Source organism: Pecten maximus, chromosome 6 (assembly GCF_902652985.1).
Source record: "Pecten maximus chromosome 6, xPecMax1.1, whole genome shotgun sequence".
Taxonomy (NCBI): domain Eukaryota; kingdom Metazoa; phylum Mollusca; class Bivalvia; order Pectinida; family Pectinidae; genus Pecten; species Pecten maximus.
This window is the reverse complement of record NC_047020.1, coordinates 26,496,216-26,522,993: the sequence shown is the minus strand read 5'-3', so window position 1 is coordinate 26,522,993 and position 26,778 is coordinate 26,496,216. Positions and strand designations below refer to the sequence as shown.

The 26,778-nt window shown below is 35.6% G+C and overlaps 1 protein-coding gene across 1 annotated transcript in view; it reads right to left on the bottom strand.

The window, feature by feature from the left end:
* Window positions 1-26,778, bottom strand: part of LOC117329394 (transmembrane protein 272-like) — a 56,857-nt gene that overhangs the window by 5,414 nt on the left and 24,665 nt on the right. Inside the window, exons 2-3 of the mRNA XM_033887330.1 lie at window positions 8,254-8,425; window positions 725-784 (exon numbers count right to left, since the gene is read on the bottom strand). Of these exons, the coding sequence (XP_033743221.1) occupies window positions 725-784; window positions 8,254-8,425 (232 nt within the window). The remainder of the gene's footprint in view (window positions 1-724; window positions 785-8,253; window positions 8,426-26,778) is intronic.

Genomic DNA, 26,778 nt, shown 5'->3' with positions numbered 1-26,778 from the left:
TTCTGATTGCTGAAATTGACTATATAGCTTCAGATATCATAGATGTAAGATCAGTATGACTCATTGTCTGATGAGCATGCTACATGATAAGGCTGATCCCCACCTGTCATCTCAATGTTGTGCACAACTGAACAAGAGCTTTGTTTTAGATTATGACTGATAAGCTTGGTCTAGGGAATTCGACACATACATTTTCTTATAATTCTTTGTACAGTATACCATTGTTGAACCATGAGTATAGGACAATTAAATGTTGGGTTTCTGCTTCAACATGTTCGCCTCCTTTTATATTTCAGAAGAGTTTATACTTGGACTTTTAGTATTCTGTTGGTTATACTAATAATGGGTTTCAAATGTAAGAAATGTCGATATAATGTCGTACCTGCTCACTTATTATAATGTTAATGTTTATATACATTAACGTGTCCCTACCTAATGCATTGAAGTTATTTCTCATCACGTTTAGTTTGTTTGTCTTTTCGGCTATTCTTCTGTGTACTGCTTTAATCTATAAAACAACCACTAGGGAAGGAAAACAGGTTTGAAGTACAAATGTAAGTTATTGTCTCGACGCTTAGCCAGAATTCCTGGTTTGACTAAATCATTTCCTTTATTTATCAAATACGATATATTATATGTCTGGTTGGGCTTTATTTGTTATATAGAGATAATTCCCTAATATATGGTCTTTATGGACACAGTTAAGGTAAACCGCTATACTTACCAACTCCTATCATGGTGACACTGAACACCAACAGCAGCACAAGGATCACCGTAGCTACAACTAGAAACAACAGTGTGTTAGACGTACAACCAACAACAAGTGATATTGTTATCCACACTATCATCTGCAGACTCCATATCATCTGCACGTGACAGTATGTGACTTAAAACCATGTACAATGTACACGTGACAGTGTTTGGCTAAAACAATATATTCACGCGACAGTATTTGGGTAACAACCATATGCACGTGACAGTGTTTTGGTAACATCAATCTACTGTGACAGTGTTTGGCCCACAACCATTATCATGTCACAATGCGTTGCGTGCAACCATATGCACGTAAAGTGGTTTGTGAACAACCATCTACACGTGGCAGTGATTGACTGACAACCACCTACACGTGCCAATGTTTGGCTAACAACCATTTACATGCGATAGCGTAGGCAGAAAGCCATCTATCACTGGTATAACTACGATGCACTCAAGCATTGTCACTGATATAACTAAGTTACCAAATTCCCAAAGGAACATGTGACAACTCTTTACAACAGTCCACTACTCGTACAGTATACTGTTACAACAATACAACAATGACAATGAAAACCACCATCCATTAGGAATGCACCTTACAAATCTAATCTCTGTAGGTTAAAGATCTATTGCTAACAAGGTAAAGCTTACATCCATCCATTACTGATATTGTTAGGGACGTTTTAAAGAACGTAATATCATTTTTATATACATTTGTACATGCATTTGTTTACATGCATTTGTTTTCTAGCATGCTCTCTGAATACGATTTATCAAAGTATATTCTATCTGAAATTCCTTGCTTGTTATCGGCACTTTTGTAAGTGGGGAACCGTTTTCCATATGATACTTCCTCTGTTCCTCTTGTGGTAAATAAAATGTTATTTGAAAGTCTATTTGACTCTTAAATTTTACGTTTTACACAAACGGAAGACGAGCCAGACACAGGTCTATCGAATGAGCAATGAGTATAGAAAGTGCGTCAGTCGCGGCGATGTGACCCTTGCATGGTTGGCTTTAATTTACATAGACGGTAGATACGTCAGTTTCGGTCGATGTGACGCTTGGATGACAGCCTATTGTGTATACAGACGGTAGACTGTTCAGACGCGGTCGATGTGACAATCGGCTGATTGATGTTGACAGGGATGTCTGATGGCAACTGATAGCAAGGTAAATATTTTATATGACAACAGATGCGTGCTATTGATTCGTGTCATATTTCCTACAACTATAAAATGTAAGCAGTAAGGACATATAGAAATGTAAAAATAATAAGTTGCACATACTCATTTGGTAGGTTTCATTTTAACTTGCATATGCATTTGTGAATGTCATTTACGGTGTACAACGGCTATAATTATGATAAACACTCTTTTTCAAATACTATATGATTCAGAGAATGGCGACATATGACAGTCCAATAGGTGTGTGCTGTATTTCTGGTGTTTCCGTAAGAAATGTTTTGCATTTTAAAATGTTATAAGCACGTGCTAATTAGGGTACAGACGTAAAGTATTTCTAGCTGTTGGTTCCTGAACGTGTGTACAGGCAAAATAAGAATCAATTGTGATATTTGGCAAGCTTTGGACATCATTTTGAGCATTTCAAATCAAAGATATCTTTAGTCATGTATTATCATTTAATTGCACATGCAAATGCTTATATCTGAACAAGAGGTCCATAGGTCATATCGATCCCCTGAGTTTTGACACAAGCTACATGTAACTTGACCCTTTTTGGCCCCGCCCATAAGCTCCTGGAGGTCAATCAGGGCCAACAAGCTGTCATCCCAGGCTGATAATGTTTACAAAATTATGAATGTATTCGAATCGAAATCAAACAAATAAGTGCCAAAATAAACAGACTATTGAACAGACATCCCATACTGATATTTCTAACTAAGTATATATATTTTTTTTTTTTTCAAATGGCAAAATGGTCAAAATGTGTTTTCCCTATGTTAACTTTAGTAAACTTTACCCCTCCCCAGGGGGAAACGCGAGAACCCAGGGTCATGCAATTCACACTTTTGGTAACGGACCTATCTATCAAGAGTATTTGATTCTATCATATCTGGGAGGTGTGAAGAAGATTTTTGCAAGATTTTTAGTCACTTTGATCCCTTTTGGACCTGCCCCACAGGCCCCTTGGAGTGAGAACCATATAATCTATAATTCTGTTTGACCTTTGGTCATAGAAGCGCTTCCTGCCAAGTATCAATGAATTTGGTTCAGCAGTTTCGGAGAAGTCGAAAACATAAATTGTTTACGACGTACGACGGACAACGCACGACGTACGACGCTGGACAAATGGTGATTGCAATAGGTCAACCGAGACTTCGTCTTTGTTGGCAGCATTGCGATATCTTAGAATGGACGTTGACATAATAGTGTATCATGGTTTAAATGGTGATATTTTATCAGCTGGCTGGACTCCCCGTGGGTGACGATATAGACATCATCAATAATGAAGATAGACAGTGAACTTTTCATGTAGAGGTCGGGATACTACTGCTATTGAATGACATATGGTTTCTAAGATACTATTTGCATTGAAGACTATTGCAGGGAGTGTATAATCTGTCGTCATGATGACAAGGATTCCCTTTAGAAGGTGGTTTAGTCTGAGGGCTGTCATTCAAAAACGAATCAAAAGCATAGGATTTAAAAATGAAAACCACATTCTGGATTCTATGATCCCAGTATACAAATTTTATCTAACGATTCGCGATGTAAGTCTGTTTTTTGTGTGAATCATTCCGATCTTCTTGTCCTGTTTGATTACAAAACAATGCTTCACGAGTTTATATTATAATTATAATAGTTTATACTTATAATTTATTTACTCTGCATACCAGTTGATGGACCCGTTTACTTTCTGTCTGATTCTGACATTTCTCAAAAATCCATTTGAACCATGTTAAGCACTAGATCGGCTAGTAAATCAACAAGCCTTTACCTAATTTTCCTAACAGCTGTGTACCATTCTGAGGACTAATTCACTGAAGTTACAGACCTACTTTTATACTATACGGTATATGAACTAACGGAAGGTGAACTCGAATGATTATTCGATCAGCATACAATTCAAAAACATGTTATTTCAGTTAGACAAGTTTATATATGTTGAAATCTATATGATATACCCGGTACAACACTTAAAAACCGCATTCGCTTTCAAACATATTAAATGACATGATTAGTTTGATGGCGAGATTTTCAAAACAACGAGCTAAAGTAACATTAAACCAAATTGTACCACTACCTAAGAACACGTATGACATTCAATCATATATAATTTTTATTGTACCATGTTTAATATTGAGGAGGTCACATATTCTGCACGTAAACTGTTTCCAAATAAGTTGATTTCAAGCGCTCTTTTGCCATCGTCCGCAATGTTGCTTACGTTTGTCTAGCTGTTAATGTAACAATAAACTATTTTTTCATGAATATCTTTTAATATGCCTCAAATTAATACAGAGGACTATGCTAGTTATGTATTGTGCAAAGAGGTAATAATTGATTAGAATATTTCTGCAAAATAATGTCAGCAAACCTACACTTATACTTTCCCATGGTTAAGTCATATATGATTTGTCCCTCAGTGCTGTTACCTGCAATTCACCATATGTGGCGTATCGTCATCAAATAACCAAAAAATACTTGCTACCTCAGATGCATATGTGTTACAATCCTGGTATATATATTGATCGCCTACCTGTAGCTAGATTCTTTATAATAACTTTGCCGTCTGGTTTATAATGATTTTTAACTACCTGCATCCATTCATTTCAGAATATTAACATTTCGTATAAAATATTATTCAAATTGTGAATTTAAATAGTTAATAGTATGAAACAGTTATTCCAAGATGTACAAGTATATAACCATAGATGTGATGTCCGCCTGTGCTAGGGACAGAAGAGACAAATAGTCGATAATATATCCGTGACAATGACGTTAAATGAAGCTTGTGATAAACTAAAAAATAATATACATTTGACATGGCGCTATTTAATGACAAACAGGATAAGTAAGTTACCGTTGTTTACCCTATTTATTTTGCTCAAGTTAGTTAATTTTCAAAGTCGGAAAAGACACGAGCTTTAAACAGCCAACACTCATTGGAGAACATGTGTATCCCATAACTTATTAACCTACAAGTGTACCGTATTCAAATTATCTTATTGTATCTTCTAAATTCTGTGAGCCGAATCACTACGGGACAAAATATGGTTCGTGACGGAGGAACGTTAATAATCTATTTTTGATAAATGACTTGTGTGTTTATGGTAATATATTTGTAAAATATGTGATTTGACAGGAGAAAACAAAATGAATAAGTGAGAGTAGCAAATGTAGACCGTGGTAATTGGCAAGAGGATAGCCGACCATAATTGTTGGAGGTCCGAATGACCAATCAGAGGCTTTGAAAGTGGTTACACACCTCAGTATGTAAACAAAAACAATAACACACTGTTACCAATTTTATCGCGTGGCATGTCTGTTGAGAAACGGACGTAGTAATGGGATAAAAGTACCTTAAACAGTTGTTTGTTAACACTTTATGTACCACAGGTCGTTCACTGCCAGTAATAATTGATTTTCATTCCTTTTTATTTTCTTAAATCATACATTTTCTTGTCCGACGATAATGACCTTGAATGCTCCAACAAAAGAGCATTGTTTTCTTTGGCCGAGGATTTGGAGCCGAAACGGCGACGCGAAAAATAACAGTGAAGAACCAGCCACAGTGATATTTTCTGTCATGGTAATATTCCAAACATTCCTACAGAACATCCTTGATAATTCACAAAGAAATGTTTTTTAATGAGTTCACGGGAAATATGTAATTACTAGAACAAGCCGGGTGCTTGCTGTGACAGGTTCATTGGCTCTCTGATTAGACAATATACAAATGACAGCATTTTAATTGATTGATTCGACTTATTATTGATATCTGTCAGATAATTTTATATAAAAAAAAATCTTACGTAGAATGTCACATACATACATGTATAGATGTTACGTTCCATATACGTCTCGTCACAATTAAGAAATTACCCCAAAATGATGAATATCACATTTTGTTCAAGCTGGAAACTCAATTAATCAAAATTGGTGCAAATAAGTGTTACCATCATGTTCGGATCTTGAAAAAAACATATATCCATTTTATATTTATTGGTGTGCCTTTTAGTTTCTTTTCACACAGAAGGCATGATTGTTTGGACTTGCTATAGGTTGACAGGGTGTTTGTCGTTGATGAAGCAGAAGGTTACCATTCTTCTAGGTTTAGTTATAATTTCTGTTTCAAATGATAATAACATGCACTTTTTATGTTGATATAGCACCTAATATCTGTGAAATGTATCTGTATGTATAATGGTGAATGGCTTGAACTATTGCAGGATCCAATATCAGTGCTGTGTCCCAGCTCAAACACATGCTCATTCAGTGGTATTAGTTTAAGAGTTTAATCGATATATCAGCGCGAGCGTAATTACGATAGTATGAACAGTTACAGAAACGTTCAAATGTGAACATGTCCGTGCCAAATTGCCATAGGCCTGTTGACAATTCTATTCGCATTGTCATTATTACTACGTCAAAAGTGTACTACATGTATAGTTCTAAGTACAGTTGTGGGATCGCACAACACGCCAACTATATACTGCTAACTTTAGTATTATACCGACATTTGACTAGCTACGGTGTAGGCCTATGTTGTGTATGATATTCACTTTGATAACCCAGTCATGCTCATCGAACTTATTTGCTAAATGCATTTCAATAAACTTGATGTAAAATGTGGGTTCTGGTATGGCATATGATATTGCGTACTGTCACCGTATATAGTAATGTTGCTTTTTATATATACAAATCTGTATATATCATATAACTTATGCTGCCATTTGTACATACCGATGTATACATCTTTATGGAAAAGGACGTTTATAAGTTGTGTAACTTGTGTCCAATTCCTTTATGAAAATTTTCAAATAGAATATGTTTAAACTAAACACACCAACGATATCGTAGATACATCGTCCGAACATCGTGCAGAAATCGTGCGCATATGATGCGCAGAACTGTACTGTTTCGTAAGATCAGACGATCAATATTAGGAAACAACAAACAGACGGAATATAAATGATATATATAGATCGCAATAGCAATTCATTTTATTTTATTAGATTTTAGTCCGTATGAAAATGGAAATTGAAGCTTTTAGCATCTACATAGACCTATACAGACATAATTACATGTACATATTTTGTTCAACGTCAGTAGCTAGCTAGGTCTTGGATATTGTATTGCACAAACCGTATAGCCGCGGGGGCGTTTCCGCATGTTTTGGAGAACAAAGAAATGCGATTGATTTGTAAGACTTATGCAAAGTAATTATATTCACTTTCTAACTTACCACAGCTAAAACAGGTAAGCATACGGGTATATTTATACGAATAGAAATAATCAAGCATTACATTGCTCTCTGTATATTACAGCCTACCGCAGGTTAGAAAATGATCCCGGAGTCAACGAAGTCAATGTTTATCATCGTTTCCATATCAACACAACATGGAATTAAAATATAGATTTCAAGATGGACAAGCTGACATATATCATTCCAAGAAGGATATTACAAAAACTATTTGTATATCACCCCCCCCCCCCCCCCCCCCCCCCCCCCCATTCAAAACCGCTCAGAAAGTTTTATTTGTAAACAATTCCTAAATTTATATAAACTTATTTATGTCGCCCATCGTGCGCCTATTTGCCTGCACGATACAATCACACAACTATGCAATGCTGTGTGCGCATATCGTGCAGACATCGTGCGCACATAGCATATCGCGAACCCACAGCTGTACTACAATGTAAAAATAAAATAGTCTGGCTCCTGTGCATGTTACATCATTACATATTATCAGAATTAATCATCCAATTTCAATTTTAACTGCACACTGGGCAACAAAATGAATCCCCAGTGATTTAAAAATGCCTTAAAATATACATACACATGACATGTACCAGTTACAATGTATATATATTTATCAACAAACACGATTTACGGAGTCACTAGTATGCTACATAGTTCTGTTCAATAAAGAGAACGGTGCTGTTTACAACGTGTAAAACTACCACTCGTAAGTACTACGGCTGACGACGACAACGACAAGAATACCGTCAGCAAAACACTTATTCCAATTCAAAATCAATACTACGAGGGCAAAGTAGGGAGAAAATAGAGATTTACTATTATCAAAAGAACAATGAAAATAAGGATATATCTGGAAGATCCCAGCCATGTAATGAATTTCAGGTGGTGGCATGTTCCAAATATAAGAACCGGGATGTTTACAACAGATACACCATAATGCGTGGACTCTCTCATTACCACACGATGATTATAACCTGACTATTTTTAAAAATTAGGAATTACATTGATTAAACAATCATTATCATTTCCATGTCATGTGATACTCACGTGAGCTCCAGAGCACACGGACTACTCGTGCAACAAACTCCAGAGGTCCCTCCGAGTCCGTCGATACTTCTTGTATCTGGGAAAATAGTGTGCCATACGACCCCGTGTCGAACTGAGAGGCGTCCGACATGTAGCTGGAACTCCGACACAGACTTCTCTCATCTTCATATTTCTGCAAGGAGAATGTTATCGGTAATCATAGGAAACTCCCTATATCACATAAAAACCGATTCGGTGTCAAAACAATAAAAACTTGTTGCATATATGGTTTCACAAATTCGTGCCCCTCGCAAGTGTCTTAACATGCATTTATATGTACTACCAGAATATGGCGAATTTATAGAAATATGAACCTAATCGATTGGATTATTCAAGAAGTAACTGTTTTTTCAGTTCCGCGATTCCGCATTAACATATTCCTATGTATTGTATATCGTGAATCAGTTAGAACCATTCTTTTTTCGCATTTTACTTTTCTAACAATGCATAAAAATCACACTTGTAATAATTGTCATTCTTATCTATTCATACAAATGACAGCATGTGTTAATTAAGCCACATTGCGACAGGGATGTCCGCTGAATGTAAGTAATGCGATTGTCAAAGCAAGTTTGTCTCTGCCCAGTTGCTTGTTGAATTGGACAAATGATTGTTATACAAACATAGATCTCGTGACAGCCGCCGACATTAAGGACCAATTATATATTGAAGCTAATTCATTAGATTGAGAATCTGCAGTTGTAGAAAGTGTTCGATTGGTTGATTGTTCGGACTCTGTCGAAGGCCGTCTTAAAACAAACAACAATCAGTGATTGTTTCCAACCGATGTACATACACATAGTGTCATTTTGCCAGTGTTCAATTAAACCATGTTATTAAATTATGTTATCAAATTAAAAGTTTGCATATGCATGACTAATTCAAAATGACATCTTCTTGATGGTATATATTTCATTCGCTGTTTTGCATTCAACAGCGATAAAAAAAGAAGAATCTCTACAACCCGGAACTCTCTACAAACCGGCTTTATTATGTAGTCTCAAAGGTGTCAAAGGTGTAGTCCACTGTATTGAATTTCATGAGAGAAGAATGCATGCTAAACTACACTGTTCATCAGGGGAAGAATCGTCTTTCTCCAGTTACGTGTTTATCGTGTCAGCTTGCATGGTTGCATTATTGCAGGTGACAATGAAAACGATACTGGACCTTCTGACAATCACGATTACCTGCAAATGGCGGACAGTGATTGACACAAAGCTCGAAACTACTACAAAGGCAATATATCTTGAGGTCAATTTGACCAGAACAAATATTGACCCGATATTGACCTGAATTTGACCTGAAAATAGGGTCAATTTCATATGAAGAAAATTTCAGGTCAATTTCAATTTTTCATGTCAATATGTTTGCACCCCTTCTTCATATCAGTAAACTCTGACTGCGTTCATACAATGTAACACCGTGAACACAGTGAAAAAAGACTGAGCGGCTTAATAAGCGCGGGAATCGGTAAAACAATCATGACGTCGTCTCTTTGTGACATAACGAAACGTCAACGAGACGGCGCCATTTTGAAAGGACTGATGAACGCAATGTAAGTGTTTTGCTCCTGTTACCCGAATATCTCTGCAAAAAAAAAAAGCTAACGTCAAGTCAGTATTTTGTCAAAAACTAAATTGAATATTGCGGAAATGGGTGCATATTCAATTTCTCCACGCGGTAGGATAACAACAAATGGCTAAAGAGTACAGCTCCTATAGAACAGTCGATCACGTCACTACTAAATCTATGTCGATACATGCTGTGCTTGACAACCATAATTCAGCCGAGGCGGAAATTGTGGACTGTGAATATATCAATAAATCAAAAGCTCAAACGGCATTAAACATCATTCAAACCCTATTTAAGGTGAAATGTTCATGTCAATTTGAGGTCATTTTCTGCTCAAATTCAGGTCAATTTCTTGACCTCAATTGACTAATCCGCTTTTTTCAGTTCAATTTGACCTGGAAATATTGACCTGAAATTGACCTGACGACATTTTGCCTGTGTTTGTCGTCGATACCTATTTAAGTTTCAGACAAGCAGATCCGATTCTGTTCAAAATGTGGTACAATTTGTACAAACTAATGCTTCAATTAAGATGAAAATATCATCTACATTTCCTGTCAGTTCTTGTCTATACGAGCTAAGTAGTGTAATTTGCATTGTTTTTATACTCATTTCGGAATGGAACTTTCTAGGTTTATATAATGCCACTGTAGCGCAAATATAAATTTTGTCATCTTAATCTTACTCGCTCTGCCTACTACAACATCCGATTTTCATTATATTTTGGCATCTTTGACACATGTAACTAATTTAATGATAAAATATCAGTTTGAACGAAGATTCATTTTACACAACTAGGTAGCAGTCGTATTTAGGAATAATACCGAACAGAAATAAGATTTTCTGGATGAAAGGATGAAGTCAGTGATTCTGGTGTGTATGTTAAAATTGTGTTCTATCTTATGTTTTACATTGCATGCAACCACCAGCTTTGTAAAACGTAATCGGCTGCATCGTCAGTAACCCGCGTGCTTTTGTTGTTTGACTCGCATTACAAGAGCAGAGTCTCGTGGGTTTCCGACGAGGAAGTGGCTGTAGGTTCCCAATATAAGTGACGTCCTATCTGATAGGCGACGTAGACCTTCAACTGCAAAACAATGTGACTTGACCAACGATACGTTGATATTTAGGACGTAAAGTCAGTCTGAAGAATGTTTTCAAAACCATATGTAAATAATCCTCTTAGTATCCTAACGCAATTTGTTCCCTAGGAGGAAACGAGTGTTTCTTGTTTTTATTTTTCTTCATTTTCAAAATAAAGTTTTACCTGAAATGAAAGCTCGCGTAATACTCTGTATGCGTTATATGTATTTCACTTGAAAGTATGGAAAATAAAACTTTAAATTAATCCGCCTCGACTGTAAAAAACATGACATTGACTAAACAAACAACATAATTTAAACATAAAACATTGCATGAATTAACCTAGTTATTGATGTTATGGAATTTATAAAATATTATATTCACACCATTATCGCTAAACATTGAAAAAACACTTCATCATGTACACTGTATAATAAATATCTTTGCTAAAACGTTATTTGACACCCTGTCCTAATCGCTCACTAAACACATGGCTACGTGTAAAAGACGGTATAATATCAACTCATGGCGCAACGACGTGTTAGCTTTACAAGATGTTGAGTTTGATATTTGTTTCACAAATCCCAAATCACCTGTAAAACGAACTGGTACTGGAAAATAACTTCCAGTAACGTTAGTCAATAACTTAATACCGAGATAATGCAAGGTCTGATTTATTGCAGCGAGCTCCAGAGACACAGACACAAAGTTGTCAACGATCATCGACAGCACGGTCATTCAACCACTCTAGGAAGGTCATACACACATTAATCGTGGGTAGGTGCTGAATCCTGAAACGTGAAGATCAGTCTCATTGTAGCATGCCTGTGGCGTACATTCTACAGAAAGTTATTTTAGGATTGACTATGTAACACCTGACATAATCTGTAATGAATGCGTCTTGAACCATCTTTGCGGTGTTGATGTCTTCATACTTCGGAATACATTATACGCCATACACTCGCCGCTCTTGTTATCATTTTTGCCCATATAATGGTGACCCTGTCAAATATTGAAACCATTGCATGTAGTTTACACTCACACGTTAACTGAAGTGTTCGACAATGATTCTTCGCCATCGGATATCCACGGTTGACCGTTCGTATCCGACTTTGCTGCTTCTTTTGACAACCAATTTGAGAAGAAGACAAAAACCAGATAATTAAATACCTGTATATTGTGTAGTTTTTTTTTCAATTTCACGGGGTTATTATTTCGTGGCTCTGCTGCAAACACCTATATAAATTTGTACATAAATATATATAGATATTCGCTTAAAATTTATTTTCGCGCTATATCCAAAGACAGGATATATAGTGCGATTAAATCCGCCACGAATTACCAACTATACTGTGTGTGATGCTAGACAGTCTCATACCGAAACACAAAATAACACGGATTCTAATGGAATTACCACACAATTTAGAGTGTGCACCAATTTGTTATTCCGCAAAAGAAAGGTATATATGCACATCATACATTTAAAGATTGAAAATACACCATTTAAAACCTACGCTGTAGAGTAGAACGTCTTTGTTCATGAGATGATCTTATTCAAAGAAACTACATTTGTGTTTTCTTCATACTAGTAGGAGTTAGAACAATGCATATTAGCCGTCATTTTAATGTTGTTAGAAGACCAGAACAGTTGTTTATTGGGAACAAGGACGTTGCTTCTATGGTAACCATTCTGTTAGAAAAAAAACTATCGACATAATATTTGGTATTTCAAGTATATACTGTAAAAGTTCTAATTAGGGTTGACTCGCATTTTAGCACAATACCAATTTTAACAGATTATTGCAATGGCGCATCAACATTTTTTACTATTAAGCTAGAACATTGGATACTGAAAGTGAAATAAGCGCAATCATATTTTAACAACAACAACAACAACAACAACAACAACAACAGGTCAAATCAATCATTCTATAGTCTTGTGGCATAAATAGAGCTTACATAACGGATCGTTGTTGGATATGGAATTTATTTCACTATAGCAAGTTATTTTTTAGAGTTACAAAAGACACGAGCTTGAGCTCTCATGGGAATTTCACATCCCAGCGCTGACCATATTTACCTATACATGCCTCAAAATAATTCAAATATTTACTTCGTAAATTGCCAGCTTAAGTATTCTGATTTTTTCTCAAGACAGCCAGTCGCATCCTTTAAATAGTATTGTCAGCGTCGTTTTACCATACGTCCAAAACTATCATTAGGAGATCATGGATAGCACCTCGCCTGAAGCAACAGATGTGATGCTTTCGTATAAAACCAGAGTTTTCCTTATCAATGATTGAGGAAAACTATTAGCAGAGATAGGTTTCAAAATCGAATATATGTATATATACATTTATATATGTCATGTGATCTCACCTGGCCCCGAATTTTGGACAGCATCTTTAATCCAAGGTCGTCCATCGTACAGATTTTCTGTGTACAAGTCAAGAGAGAGGATCTTTGTTTGTCTGTCATGGCCAAGCATTGGAAGTCAACTTGTAAAACATGTTCCGTTCCCAGCGACCAGCTAATTACTTAACTTGTCAATACTCAATCAAAAGCACTGCGAATCTGTTATACTTCCTTTCGAGGTAATAGAATCACCCAGTTTATCTGTTAAGACCAGTCTACTCGTTTAACCTGGGGGTGGGCAGGTGCGTTGTTGTTGTGTCCTAGAGCACTTTATATAGCACATAAGCAGTTGTTGACATTCTGCAGAAGAACCACCGCACCAGAAATTAGGCCCAACTTTCAAGCCATCAGCAACCTCATCGATCAAAGTGCTTCAGCGATCTAAATATATCGCTTTTAAAACATGTCGTGGGTTTGAACTTTCCACAGAATTACATTGCAGGTGTTAATGGAAGAAACAGAAGCGATATCAGTAGCTGCGTTAATCCCTTTGACAAGATAACACTTTCGAAAAACGTAATGTGTCAAACAATAGAGATACTACCACTATTGTTAAATTTTCGTTTTCTGAATGTTTAAATTAGGATAAACGAGCAGTAGAATGAAATGTCAAGACGGATATTGTTCTAAGGTCTGAGGGTTGGTAGTGACATAACGGTACGGTCGGTTTTGTTTCCTGAAAAGCATGTTCTGTGGCGTGACTGAATAACTCTTACCTACAGAATTAGCGGTAAGGGACCGGTAAGCGCCATATTATGACGTCTTGTGAAGGCTCGAAACAAATGCTCATGTCGTAAAATTAGAGACTGGTAAAATACGACATAATATATGAAATTTATTGATGATGATAAATGAATTGAATTGAACTCATGCAATGACATAAAGGTCTAGTAACAGCAAATACAATAATCTAGAGAATCTCCGAACCTCAACAACAATTCAATAATTTAATCAATGTGTCAAAATAAGCACAAACATCTTAGTTTGTTCCTTATGTAGCATAGTGTAAGCTCATTTCAGTTTTACCGTAATTTCCATATGTGTGAACATGGATCTTTCTATACAGACATGACGAATGGTAATAAGGTAATTCGGGAATAAAGGACAATACAGCTGTTGTAAATCATATATACTAGAATACATCCTAGCAGATAAATGAAAGACAATGTTGGAATAAAACATATTGAAAATGATTCAGTAAAGTGAGTAATGAAAAAACAACAACTTTTAAATCATGAATCAAAAATGAGGATATAGACGAAAATGGGCAACATTAGCACCATATGAAAATCCATCGTTTAAGCAGTACAGAATACTGTTTGAAATCATATCAAAACATTTAAAATGTGTCGGAGCATTCAACGAAGTTGTACATGGATTATGAAGACTCATAAAAAATAACAAAAAAAAAAAACCCAACATAACGCATCTTCGAGGCCTCAAATTCTTATTTCTGAAAAACTTGAATTATAGATAACTTATGAATAACTCTAGATATCTGAGTCCGTGACAGAGGATATGGATCAACGTGTTTAATCAAAGGAAGAGACGGATTGGGGTTACGTTAGGTAAATGTAAGTCTGATATTATTATCACCAGGTGGCGCATTAGTACCATTGTTGTCTACATCTATATTGATGAAATGTCGCATAAAGTCGATTTGGAAATCTATTATTTGAAGGATGGGGTACATTGTCATATATATCAGATATGATTTTAATTAACCTCGGAAGTAAAGATCGTTATTTTTCTTATGTACGGAGTTCATTAACGCTGCACGCATTATTAGTGCTTCACGACCGGGCATTAAGGAGGAACGGTGTCAGCCGCTGCTACATCGTACGCCAATTCTTTATCATGATGTACATTGCAAAAACACATAAGTCACTGCTACGTCCATGAAAAGAAAGCGGTTGTGAAGGTTTAGTCGTTTGCACTCTTTCTTTGATACAATTATACCTATAAGCTGCCTCTCGCTCGCTCCTTTAGATTCCCCGCAGAATGAAAATAGTTGTTTATAACTATCCATATTTCTTATTGAAAAGAAAGCAAAAAAAAGGCAGGTGGTACTTCCCTTAGTAGTAACCTAGGTATAACACTAGGTACTCCACTAGATACTACAATAGGTACTACACCAAGTACTACACTATGAACAACACTAGGCATTACATTATGTACTACACTAGGTATTACATTAGGTATTACATTAGGTACAACACTAAGTACTACACTAAGTACTACACTAGGTACTACACTAGGTACTACACTACGAACAACAATAGGCATTACATAAGGTACTACACTAGGTACTACACTAGGTACTACACTACGAACAACAATAGGCATTACATAAGGTACTACATTATGTGCTACACTAGGTACTACACTAGGTACTACACTGGGTACTACACTAGGTAATACACTAGGTACTACACCAGGTACTACACTAGGTACTACATTATGTACTACACTAGGTACTACACTAGGTACTACATTAGGTACTACACTAGGTTCTACATTAGGTACTACACCAGTACTTCATTAGGTACTACACTAGTACTACACTAGGTAATACACTGGGTACTACACTATGTACTACACAAGGTACTACACTAGGTACTACACTAGGTACTACATTAGGTACTACACCAGGTACTATATTAGATAATACACTAGTACTACACTAGGTAATACACTGGGTAATACATTAGGTACTACACTAGGTACTACACTATATACTACACCATGTACTACACTATGTACTACACTAGGTACTACACTATGTACTACACCAGGTACTATATTAGATACTACACTAGTACTACACTAGGTAATACACTGGGTAATACATTAGGTTCTACACTAGGTACTACACTAGGTACTACACTATGTACTACACTAGGTATTACACTACGTACTACACCAGGTACTACAATAGGTAATACACTAGGTACTACACTAGGTACTACACTAGGTAATACACTCGGTAATACATTAGGTACTACACTAGGTACAACACTAGGTACTACACTAGTTACTACAACAGGTATTATATTAGATACTACACTAGTACTACACTAGGTAATACACTGGGTAATACATTAGGTACTACACTAAGTAATACATTAGGTACTACACTAGGAACTACACTAGGTACTACACTAGGTACTATATTAGATACTACACTAGTACTACACTAGGTAATACACTGGGTAATACATTAGGTACTACACTAAGTAATACACTAGGTACTACACTAGGTATTACACTATGTACTACACTATGTACTACACTAGGTACTACACTAGGTACTACACTAGGTAATACACTGGGTAATACATTAGGTACTACACTAGTAATACACTAGTAATATACTATGTACCACACTAGGTACTACACTGTGTAATACATTAGGTACTACACTAGGTACTACACTAGGTACTACAATAGGTACTACACTAGGTACAACACTAGGTACTACACTAGGTACTACACTAGATACTACACTAGGTACTACACTGGGTACTACACTAGGTACTACACTATGTACCACACTAGGTACTACACTATGTAATACATTAGGTACTACATTAGGTACTTCACTATGTACTACACTAGGTACTACACTAGTACTACACTAGGTACTACACTAGTAATACACTAGTAATATGCTATGTACCACACTAGGTACTACACTAGTACTACACTGGGTACTACACTATGTACTACACTGGGTACTACACTAGGTACTACGCAAGGTACTACATTAGGTACTACACTATGTACTACACTAGGTCCTACACTAGGTACTACACAAGGTACTACACAAGGTATTACATTAGGTACTACACTATGTACTACACTAGGTCCTACACTAGGTACTACACAAGGTACTACACTAGGTAATACATTAGGTACTACATTAGGTACTACACTATGTACCACACTAGGTCCTACACTAGGTACTACACAAGGTACTACACTAGGTAATACATTAGGTACTTCATTAGGTACTACACTAGGTACTACACAAGGTACTACACTATGTACTACACTAGGTACTACACTAGGTAATACATTAGGTACTACACTGGGTACTACACAAGGTACTACATTAGGTACTTCACTATGTACTACACTAGGTACTACATTATGTACTACATTAGGTACTACACTAGGTACTACACTATGTACTACACTAGGTACTACACTATGTACTACACTAGGTACTACACTAGGTACTACATTAGGTACTACACTAGGTACTACATTAGGTACTACACCAGTACTTCATTAGGTACTACACTAGGTACTACACTAGGTATTACATTAGGTACTATATTAGATACTACACTAGTACTACACTAGTACTACACTAGGTACTACACCAGTACTACATTAGGTACTACATTAGGTACTACACTAGTACTACACTAGTACTACACTAGTACTACACTTGGTAATACATTAGGTACTACATTAGATACTACACCAGGTATTACACTAATTACTTCGCTATGTACTACACAAGGAACTACACTAGTTACTACACTAGTTACGTGTACTACACCAAGTACTCCACGGAAATTATAAAGAGGTTACACAAAAAATGGTTGTGGTATTGTCAGTCGAGTTAGTTATTTTTCAAACGTTACAAAAAACACGAGCTTTTTTTTTGTAACTTTGAAAAAATAAAGACGAGATTGAAAGAAATACGATGAACAAGAACTAGGAGTTTGTGTGACTGGCACAATAGAAAAGCTATTTTTAGGATGAATTGACCTTTTGTGTCCATCTGTGTTCTTTTAACAATATCAGATGGGGTGTAAGGATATGATCTAAAGTGAAATGCCGCTAATTAATATAAAAAAAACTGAAAATTTCGGATACAATAATGTATGTATGAAAATATTACAGTTTATTACTAATCATAACAAATAATAAGCAAGAGTATTCCTTTCAAAGCAATATACTCAAAAAAGTCTTTATACAAATATATTTTCAAAATATTACAACAAAAACTGCGAACTACTTTTTGTGAGTAATCATTTCCGGGACCTCATTAAACAGTCTTCAAGTGTTAGTCAATCAAAACGCATTGAACCACGTGATTAAAAAATAAATCCCGGTAAAAGCTCACCGTGTCAACTAATCAAAACCCTTTTAGAGTTTATTCCACTTAATCTTATTGTGGTAGAAAATAAATTAACTTTCGGGAATTTTTCTGACGATATGCAAAATATAAAAGTAGATGGTATGAACAATTACTGGTCATTGTTACAAACCTCACGACTACCTTTGTCCCCTCTCTTATCTCAAGCCTTTTCCAAACTTTTTGAAATTGAAGGTTTACATTTTCAGGGAAATTTTGAATGACAGGAACAATTTGATACCATTGTATTACATTTTCTATCATTCATTGTGTATCGACGATACCTTTTTCGAGGTCAAATGATATTTCATCGAATCGATTGCAATCTTCGACGTATTGCTTGTAACCTGTTGATTGGTCTACTAATTGACCAATCAGCCAGCAGTTTATTTTCTGGCTTCAGGTAAAAATGCTGTAATTGAGTGTTTAGACAAACTGCCGACAATATAAACTACATGAATAACATATTGGCTTTACTTGGCTCGATTTATTCAATATTGCATGACAGACTGTTTATATTATATACTGTACATTATCGGACTATTTTGTGCAAAACACGGGGAAATGAATCATTAACGCAATGTTTTAATGAATAAGCCCCAAAACTAAACAAAATTATATTGCACCATGCACATATCTCAGACTTATTAAACCCGTATTGAAGCCTTGTTATACAGGCATATGAACTTCCATTGCATTATAGAAAAATGTCATGAATCGCGCTATCATCCGAAACGGCATGCAGTTTAGCTGATGCTTATAAGTACATGTCTTATCAAAATAAAATAAATAAAAAACCTTGTTCTTGTTTAAAAGTGATATAAAACCACACTCGGAATTATTGTCGTCATTTTAATTTGCATCGTGCGTTTATAACGTCATATTCCGAGATATGCCTGCTGAAAACCGAATAATTAGGTCGTCATGACATCGTCCTATCTTTTGCTGTTGGAGATACGGCTGCAGTATTTGATTTGCATGAGATTCAGAATCTATGCATGCTGTTGCTGGTCGACTTTTCTGTTTACAGGGCTAAGACTTATCTTTCAACAGATGCACGTATGCCGTGACAATGCCAACTGGTGGAACGGATAACTGCTAAATAATATCATTAATATTACCAACAGCTGCCCATTTTTATAGAAGCATGATACTTAGTGGACACACACTTTGATTCAATGACTAGAAGATAGATTAAAATGTGAACGCATCTTGGAAAAATAAATAAATTCATTTTTTCCCGAATGGCGGTTATTTTGACGGGGTAAATGGTGCAAGGGGACGGATAATGTCATAAAAAATACATTGAATAGTTTATTTACCGATTAAGTACCAAATGAACGTCGATCTTCTTCGGGGTAACAATTTTGTAACAACATGAACTTGTCTCCCCTTTCCTTTTTTTGACAAATGTCGTAAATTGTACATCATTTTCATATTTGGTCTTCCTGAGTACAATAAAATATAATAAAGATATAAACATTTAGTTCTACCTTCCCTGACTAAAGCAGAAAATTTGAGAAACGTAGTAAGGTGTGTTACGTCTTGAGAATAGATTGCTGTATACATGTATATTGAAAATAATACATCTATACCACAGAAAGAAAAACACAAACGTCCGATTATGAAAATGACATCAAGGTCGAGTAAGAGCTTTTTTCCTTGCTTAATTAACGTTTTGAGCTGATGATTGTAGAAGCTGTTAAAACCTTAGATGTAACGAACCAAAGAGAACGACTTGTAATGAATTCGGTAACATCAGATTAATATTTGATAAAATAGCTACACTCGCCAAGATAATGTTTGATGCAATTGTTTTGAAATTAATCCAATGAAGCTAAAGCAAAATAATTCCTCTCCGATGTTTGGTTAAAATTTCTAAAGTAGTGGTACCCTTTCAAAGGAGCAGTTACGGAAGCAAGTGAAAGTTTAGTGTAAGTACATTGTATCACCATACATGTACATTAACACAAGGGCAAGCAAACAGGTCAGTTAGGGGACAGGGTAACTTTGATTACACGACGATACATGTTCGCAACTGTGTAAATTAAAAACAGATACTTACTTGCAAAAACTATGTACTAATTTTTGTTCCAGGTGTACATATTTTCAACACAAATCTATATACCACTACAACTATTGCATGCTTCACAAATTGAGTTGAAAGCATTTGATTGTATTCTTAACATTGACATATCATTCTTTGCTCCTTTTTTTTTTTTTTTTTTTGGAAAACAATAATGAAAAGTACTTTTTAATCATTTATTTTCAGGTGAGTATATATGAGGTATCTCTTGATTTATGTCCTCGTGTAGTTCAGTACATCCCTCCCCAGTACAGCTACTAATCCCTCCACAAGCCAATATCGCTAAGTACTAATCCCAGTTGCCGCAGGACACAACGAATGTCCATATCAACTTAAATTTTCACATTAATTCAAACTGATCAAAGCAAAACAGATTTATTTAAATCTCACACGCTTGTACCCGACCTAATAAACACTGACATCGTCTGTAATTGCAGATAGTGCAAAGCAGAAAGAGGAAACGTTTTGCTAGATTTAAGCTCGCAGTAGATATTAATATATCGATTCCTGCAAGCGTTGAAATTTTATTAATGAAAAATTATTAATTTCCAACCGTAACAACTGCCAAATGCGTGTCTTATGAGTTGTACTTATATTATTCTGTGTGGAGGAAAAGGGCAGAAAATAACACCATTGGTACATATGTATAAAGACAGGGCAAAGTAATCTTCATCCTCTAGCCTTTGGCAAAGCTAAAACAACCTCGTTTTTCAGTCCTTTCTCAAGCTAATATCAGATCAAAATTGTCATCCATGCCATCCTGAAATCTTTCAATAAGTATAGAAAAGATAATTGGCATGGTTCAAAACAATCCTTTGTTGTTACACTGTCTCTAGATTATTAGGTAAAGGTACAAATGTCATGTGAGAAATTGCTGTCCTAAACAAACCTGACTGCGGCAAGCTTAGTCTGCGCCATGCCCAGGGAGAACATTAAAAAAGAAGTTAGTAAACTTTTGAAAACAAAGTCGCTATTTTGTATAGCGGCACTTATGACAAGATTTCATAGACTAGAGCTACACATCTTGAACAGCTGGTTTTGTATTATAAAAAATACGGACATGTCTTGTGTTACAGGAAACACAATATTCGGCTTCTACCTGGGGATGGACCAGCCGCACTCGGCTTGCTGGTCCGCTGATCTACGGACTTAACTTAAAGGGAAATTCCTCCTAGCGCGAAGCTAGATAGCGACTGTGTCACTATTTACAATTAAAACCTGCCATACATGTATTGTTACAAAATCTAACATCATGACAAGCATCTGATTGGGAATGGACAAAATATTGTGAAGGAACATGGAAACCCCTTCAGGCAATCCTTCCTAACAAATCTGTTTAAACTGCATTCGAGAATACCACGATGGAAAGGCATTGGGTGTGATTGATATTAAAAACAATTTATATACATATAATGTCAAATATTCATTAACCTTTAATAAATTGATCAACCTGTAAGTATTTATACCTATTTTCAGTCTTTCACAACAGCTAAAACTTATTTAATCATCAAAAGTCGTAGATAGTCGTTAACATATTCGGACGGATGTATCTTAGGTTCTGAGGTCCACATATACATTCGATATCTAAAACAATATAGCGTCGATATGACTGAGCTAAACGGAAGGAAATACTAGTAGATTTGTACCCTGTATCCTTTCAGATTGTCTCCGTTGTGTTGGTAGGGTTGATGAGAGTGTAGGGAAGTATATCTTTATTATATTTCGTTATATGCTCTGTTGGATGATAACATTACTGTACTATAGTTCGGACATAATGTAATGTTTACTGACAATGTCACCAGAATACAGAATACTAAAGATATAGAGAGCATTATATTGGTAAAATTACCGTAAACAACAAGGAAGACAAATTAGTGAGAATGAATAAATAAAAAAAAACTGTTATCACAGTGAAATTAAATATCCATTCTATATATCAATATGTATTGTTATAGGATACGGGAGAACCCTAAGCCCTAATTCTTTTTGAAAAAAATTATTCACTTTACTGAATTAGAGAATTTGTCAACTCGAACATAAAATATACTCAGAGTATTTTTGTAAGTTTTTCGCTCGGTCACATCGTTTCTAAATAAAAAAAGACGTGGCAAAACAAAATTGCATTGCTTTATTATAAGTGGGTGTCAAATATATGTGCTTACAATTTATATCTAGTGAGGTAAAATTTCCTAAACACTTAATTACACATTTTCAATGTTTATTGAATCATCAATTTTACACGAAGAGCGATAACATTACACAAGGACACCAATTGAGATTCACGTTACACTATACATATGGATTTATCAGGAAAGTTATCACTAAGAAGCATTTGAACAGATTGCAACACAGTTTTATATGCTTTATATTCAATAGCGTTTTTGGTCATCATCACATATTGATTAGACACTTGTTTACATGAATGCTAATGATGATACATTTATGCCAGTTTGAAAGAGTTCGGAATACAAACATCATGTTGATTTTGTAAACAAAAATCTGAAATAAACGATGCGTAATTTATTAAGCAATTACATGTATCTGTACTGTAGGACGAGGACTAAAAACCATTATATGGCGAAAAAGATACAGTTTGAGTGCTCAGGTATACAAAAAGTAAGGAATTGGTATAGGTTAATTAAGAATTTACCTTATTCATTGCAGATTGTCCGAATCGGTAACACTAGGTGATGAGGAGGCCTGGAAGATTCCCTGGCAGTCCCTGATCTATATCCCTGTGTGACCAGTATTGCTTAACCCTCTATGATTCAGAAGCAAGCTGGTATACCATCACTATGTACATAGCCGGGTATCACTCTATATTAACAATATAGACCGGTAGAGCTTTGTCAATATTGTATGAAACGCACATTAGCGCTGCACCACCTGGTCATAACACGTGTTCACACACAAGTGAAACGTCTTCATCATTGAATTAAACATGCAATCGGCATATTTCAGGTATCAATTAACTGGTTTGCAAAGAACACTTTGTAATTATCCCGCCAAAGCCGTCCTTAAGCAGACGATAGTTTAGCCCACTTTCCATTCTCGAAGGTTTCTGAAAATTTACGACATTCCATCTCCCGTTTTTCTTTTAGGTAATGGAAACACATCACGCTACCTAGCACGTTACGTAATGTTCACAATTATATCTGCGGGACAACCAGAATAAAAAACAAGAAGAAAAGTAAATCATTTCAGTGCACTATTTCTAAACCCGAAAACCTCAGACGGCTAGGAATACGTAATCATCATGATGTAGTTCATTCGCCACTATAGTGATGCAACTAGTGAAACATATTAAATGTCAGTTGAAAGGCTGGTTTAGGCCATTTGACATCAAAACGCCAGATTTGAAATATCACTAGATCGTACATAGGTAACGCCAGCATGACTAATCTGTACAAGCCGCAATGAAAATTAAAAACATCTATTCAATTCATATATTTACATAACCTTGATTTAAAAAAAATTATATCGAGAAAACGAGAAATTTTATTAAAAAGAAAAATTGTCATGTATACGACGAAACGCCAAATTATTAGAACAGCTGGGAGATCCCGCCTATGCACCACGCCATTGTTTTAATGTCGTTACGCATTTTCCGGTCTTTTTTGTTTAATTTTGTATAAAACAAAAAGAAAGAAGTATTAAAGTAAAAATAATATTAAATACAATCATTCAATTCAAATCATATTTATTTTATGTGAACAAATTGCAACAAAAACACAATACATGTATTTCATAATTGAAAGGCGGACTATCTTTTTGATGGCATATTAATATGACCCGATTAATCAGATGATTTGCACGAGAGACAATGTTTTCATACGGTTTTCATAGTGTATTCATGGTCATATGTTTGTTGTTTTCACTTGGTATGTTCATATCAGCAAACCACATTAGGAATGTAAATATAAAATAAACGTTCCTATCAAATTCTAGTTCTCTATCCCCTTGAGCCTTGAGATTAACAGATCAATGTAGCATTACCATACATATACAGGCTTACACATGTAACGGGACACTACCCAACAAGAACGTGCTATATATACATACGCTACATACTATTTCATAGAACTTCATAACACATCACACGCTATATGATATTTCATAGAAATTTATAAAAAGAAATTAGCATGCAATATTCATGATGATGTTATTGATAGTATAGTATTGAATATGAAAACAGATCGATCTGTTACGTAATCATCTAAATGGCGATATTTTTATAAATATTGTCATTTCAACATTGTCACTGGATTAGGTCTTCTGTATATAATTGTATGTCAAATATATAATGGCTGCCATGTTGTTTGACCAATCTTTGTGTATGTTTAGCAGTATTTGTTATGTATTTTGTGTCATTTAAAACGTCAATTCCACAATAACACACTTTCCCAAAAATATTATGTGACGAACATGCTACTGAAATGATAAACAAGGACAAAAATACCAATTACAAGTAATAATTCGCTTTTTTTTTCTTTTTTTTTTTATATATATATATATACTTTTTTTATTCTACAACATTGGCACTCCCAAACTTATTTACCTCTAAATATGCTCTAAATGTAAAGGAATATAAATACTACCTTAAGAAAGTATCTTAACAATAACGAACAACTGTACCATACAGTCGTAAAACCCTTCCTATATTCTTCAGGAATGCATACTGGAAGTCAAAAAATTTAAATTCTGAATAGACATTGGATAAGTTATACACCCTATGTGTGCCATTGCCATGTCATTATTTGTAAGTTAGTGAATGTCACACATATGGTAACAATGAACCTCTGATACTATAATATAACAAGATTCAATCACTCGAATATATAAAACCATTCCTGACATTTTAAAGCTGACAACGCAAGTTATAAAGCTTTCGTTTTGATAAATATATATCTTCCGGTCTCCGTTTCCAAGGAAGTGGCACACATTTTAGCTGAGGTCTGCTTTGATACGAGGCCTAGAATCTGTGCCTATAAAAGCGCGCGTGCACGGGAGTCCGACTATCACGGTCCCAAGCCCGTGTTGAGAAAGGAGGAGGGAATCACCAACTGACAACATCTAACAGTCACCCCGGACTAATGTTCTAACCTAGAGTCGCGAGTAGAGGTTGTAACCTAAATCGATACTTTAAACCAGCAACATCAACATCAAGTCCGCCTATCATTATACCAATGCTAGCGCATCGCGACACATCGATATCTCTACACTATAAAAAGACGCTACGAAACACACTAGCTTTTTTTCTTCTGAATAGCACAGACAATGGACACGGAATTTGAAGAGGTAAATATAATAAATGAGTGTAAGTATTATCAATAAATAATTCAAAAATCATTTTTTACACACAAGCATGTACGTACTATAAAATAGCGTAACCAATGAAAGTTCACATGGGGAAACAAGTCGTGTCTACACATTTAAGATAATACAAACCTTACCTTGCTTTCTTCAGGGGTGGAATAAATTCCTGTGTTATAGCCTACTATATTTCCAGGTGTAAAATATAAAATAATAAAATGAAATATTATACATATATCTAGCACGTTCATTCCATACGTGGTACTTACTCGCTAAGCATTTACGTGATCAAGATTGAGAAACTGTCTACAAATACTTGCGTGAATAGAATAGAAACCAACATGGTCACGTGGAATGCAGAGGAAAGAAATGCGTGTAATGTAAACTGCGGCATTTAAGTTGTTTTGCCTTTTATTTTATTTTGTACATAATTTGGAATGTAGTATTGTAGAATAAGTACTGACCATTTTCACACCACTGTCATGTTATCAGGTGAGTGCACTCTTTATTTTCAGAAGAGGGTCGTCGGGTCACGTACGTGTATTTACGATACTCAACTCACGTAGTTACACGTCAAGCGTTCAATGTCACAATGGAAACCGGTTTGACAGGTATCGCGCTTTTATAGGCACCGGTCCCCAGTCTCGTATCCAAGCAGATTACCAACTGAAATGTATGTCACTTCCTTAGTTTGGTTTGTTTTTGTTTAACGTCCTATTAACAGCCAGGGTCATTTAAGGACGTGCCAGGTTTAGGAGGTGGAGGAAAGCCGGAGTACCCGGAGAAAAACCACCGGCCTACGATCAGTACCTGGCAACTGCCCCACGTAGGTTTCGAACTCGCAACCCAGAGGTGGAGGGCTAGT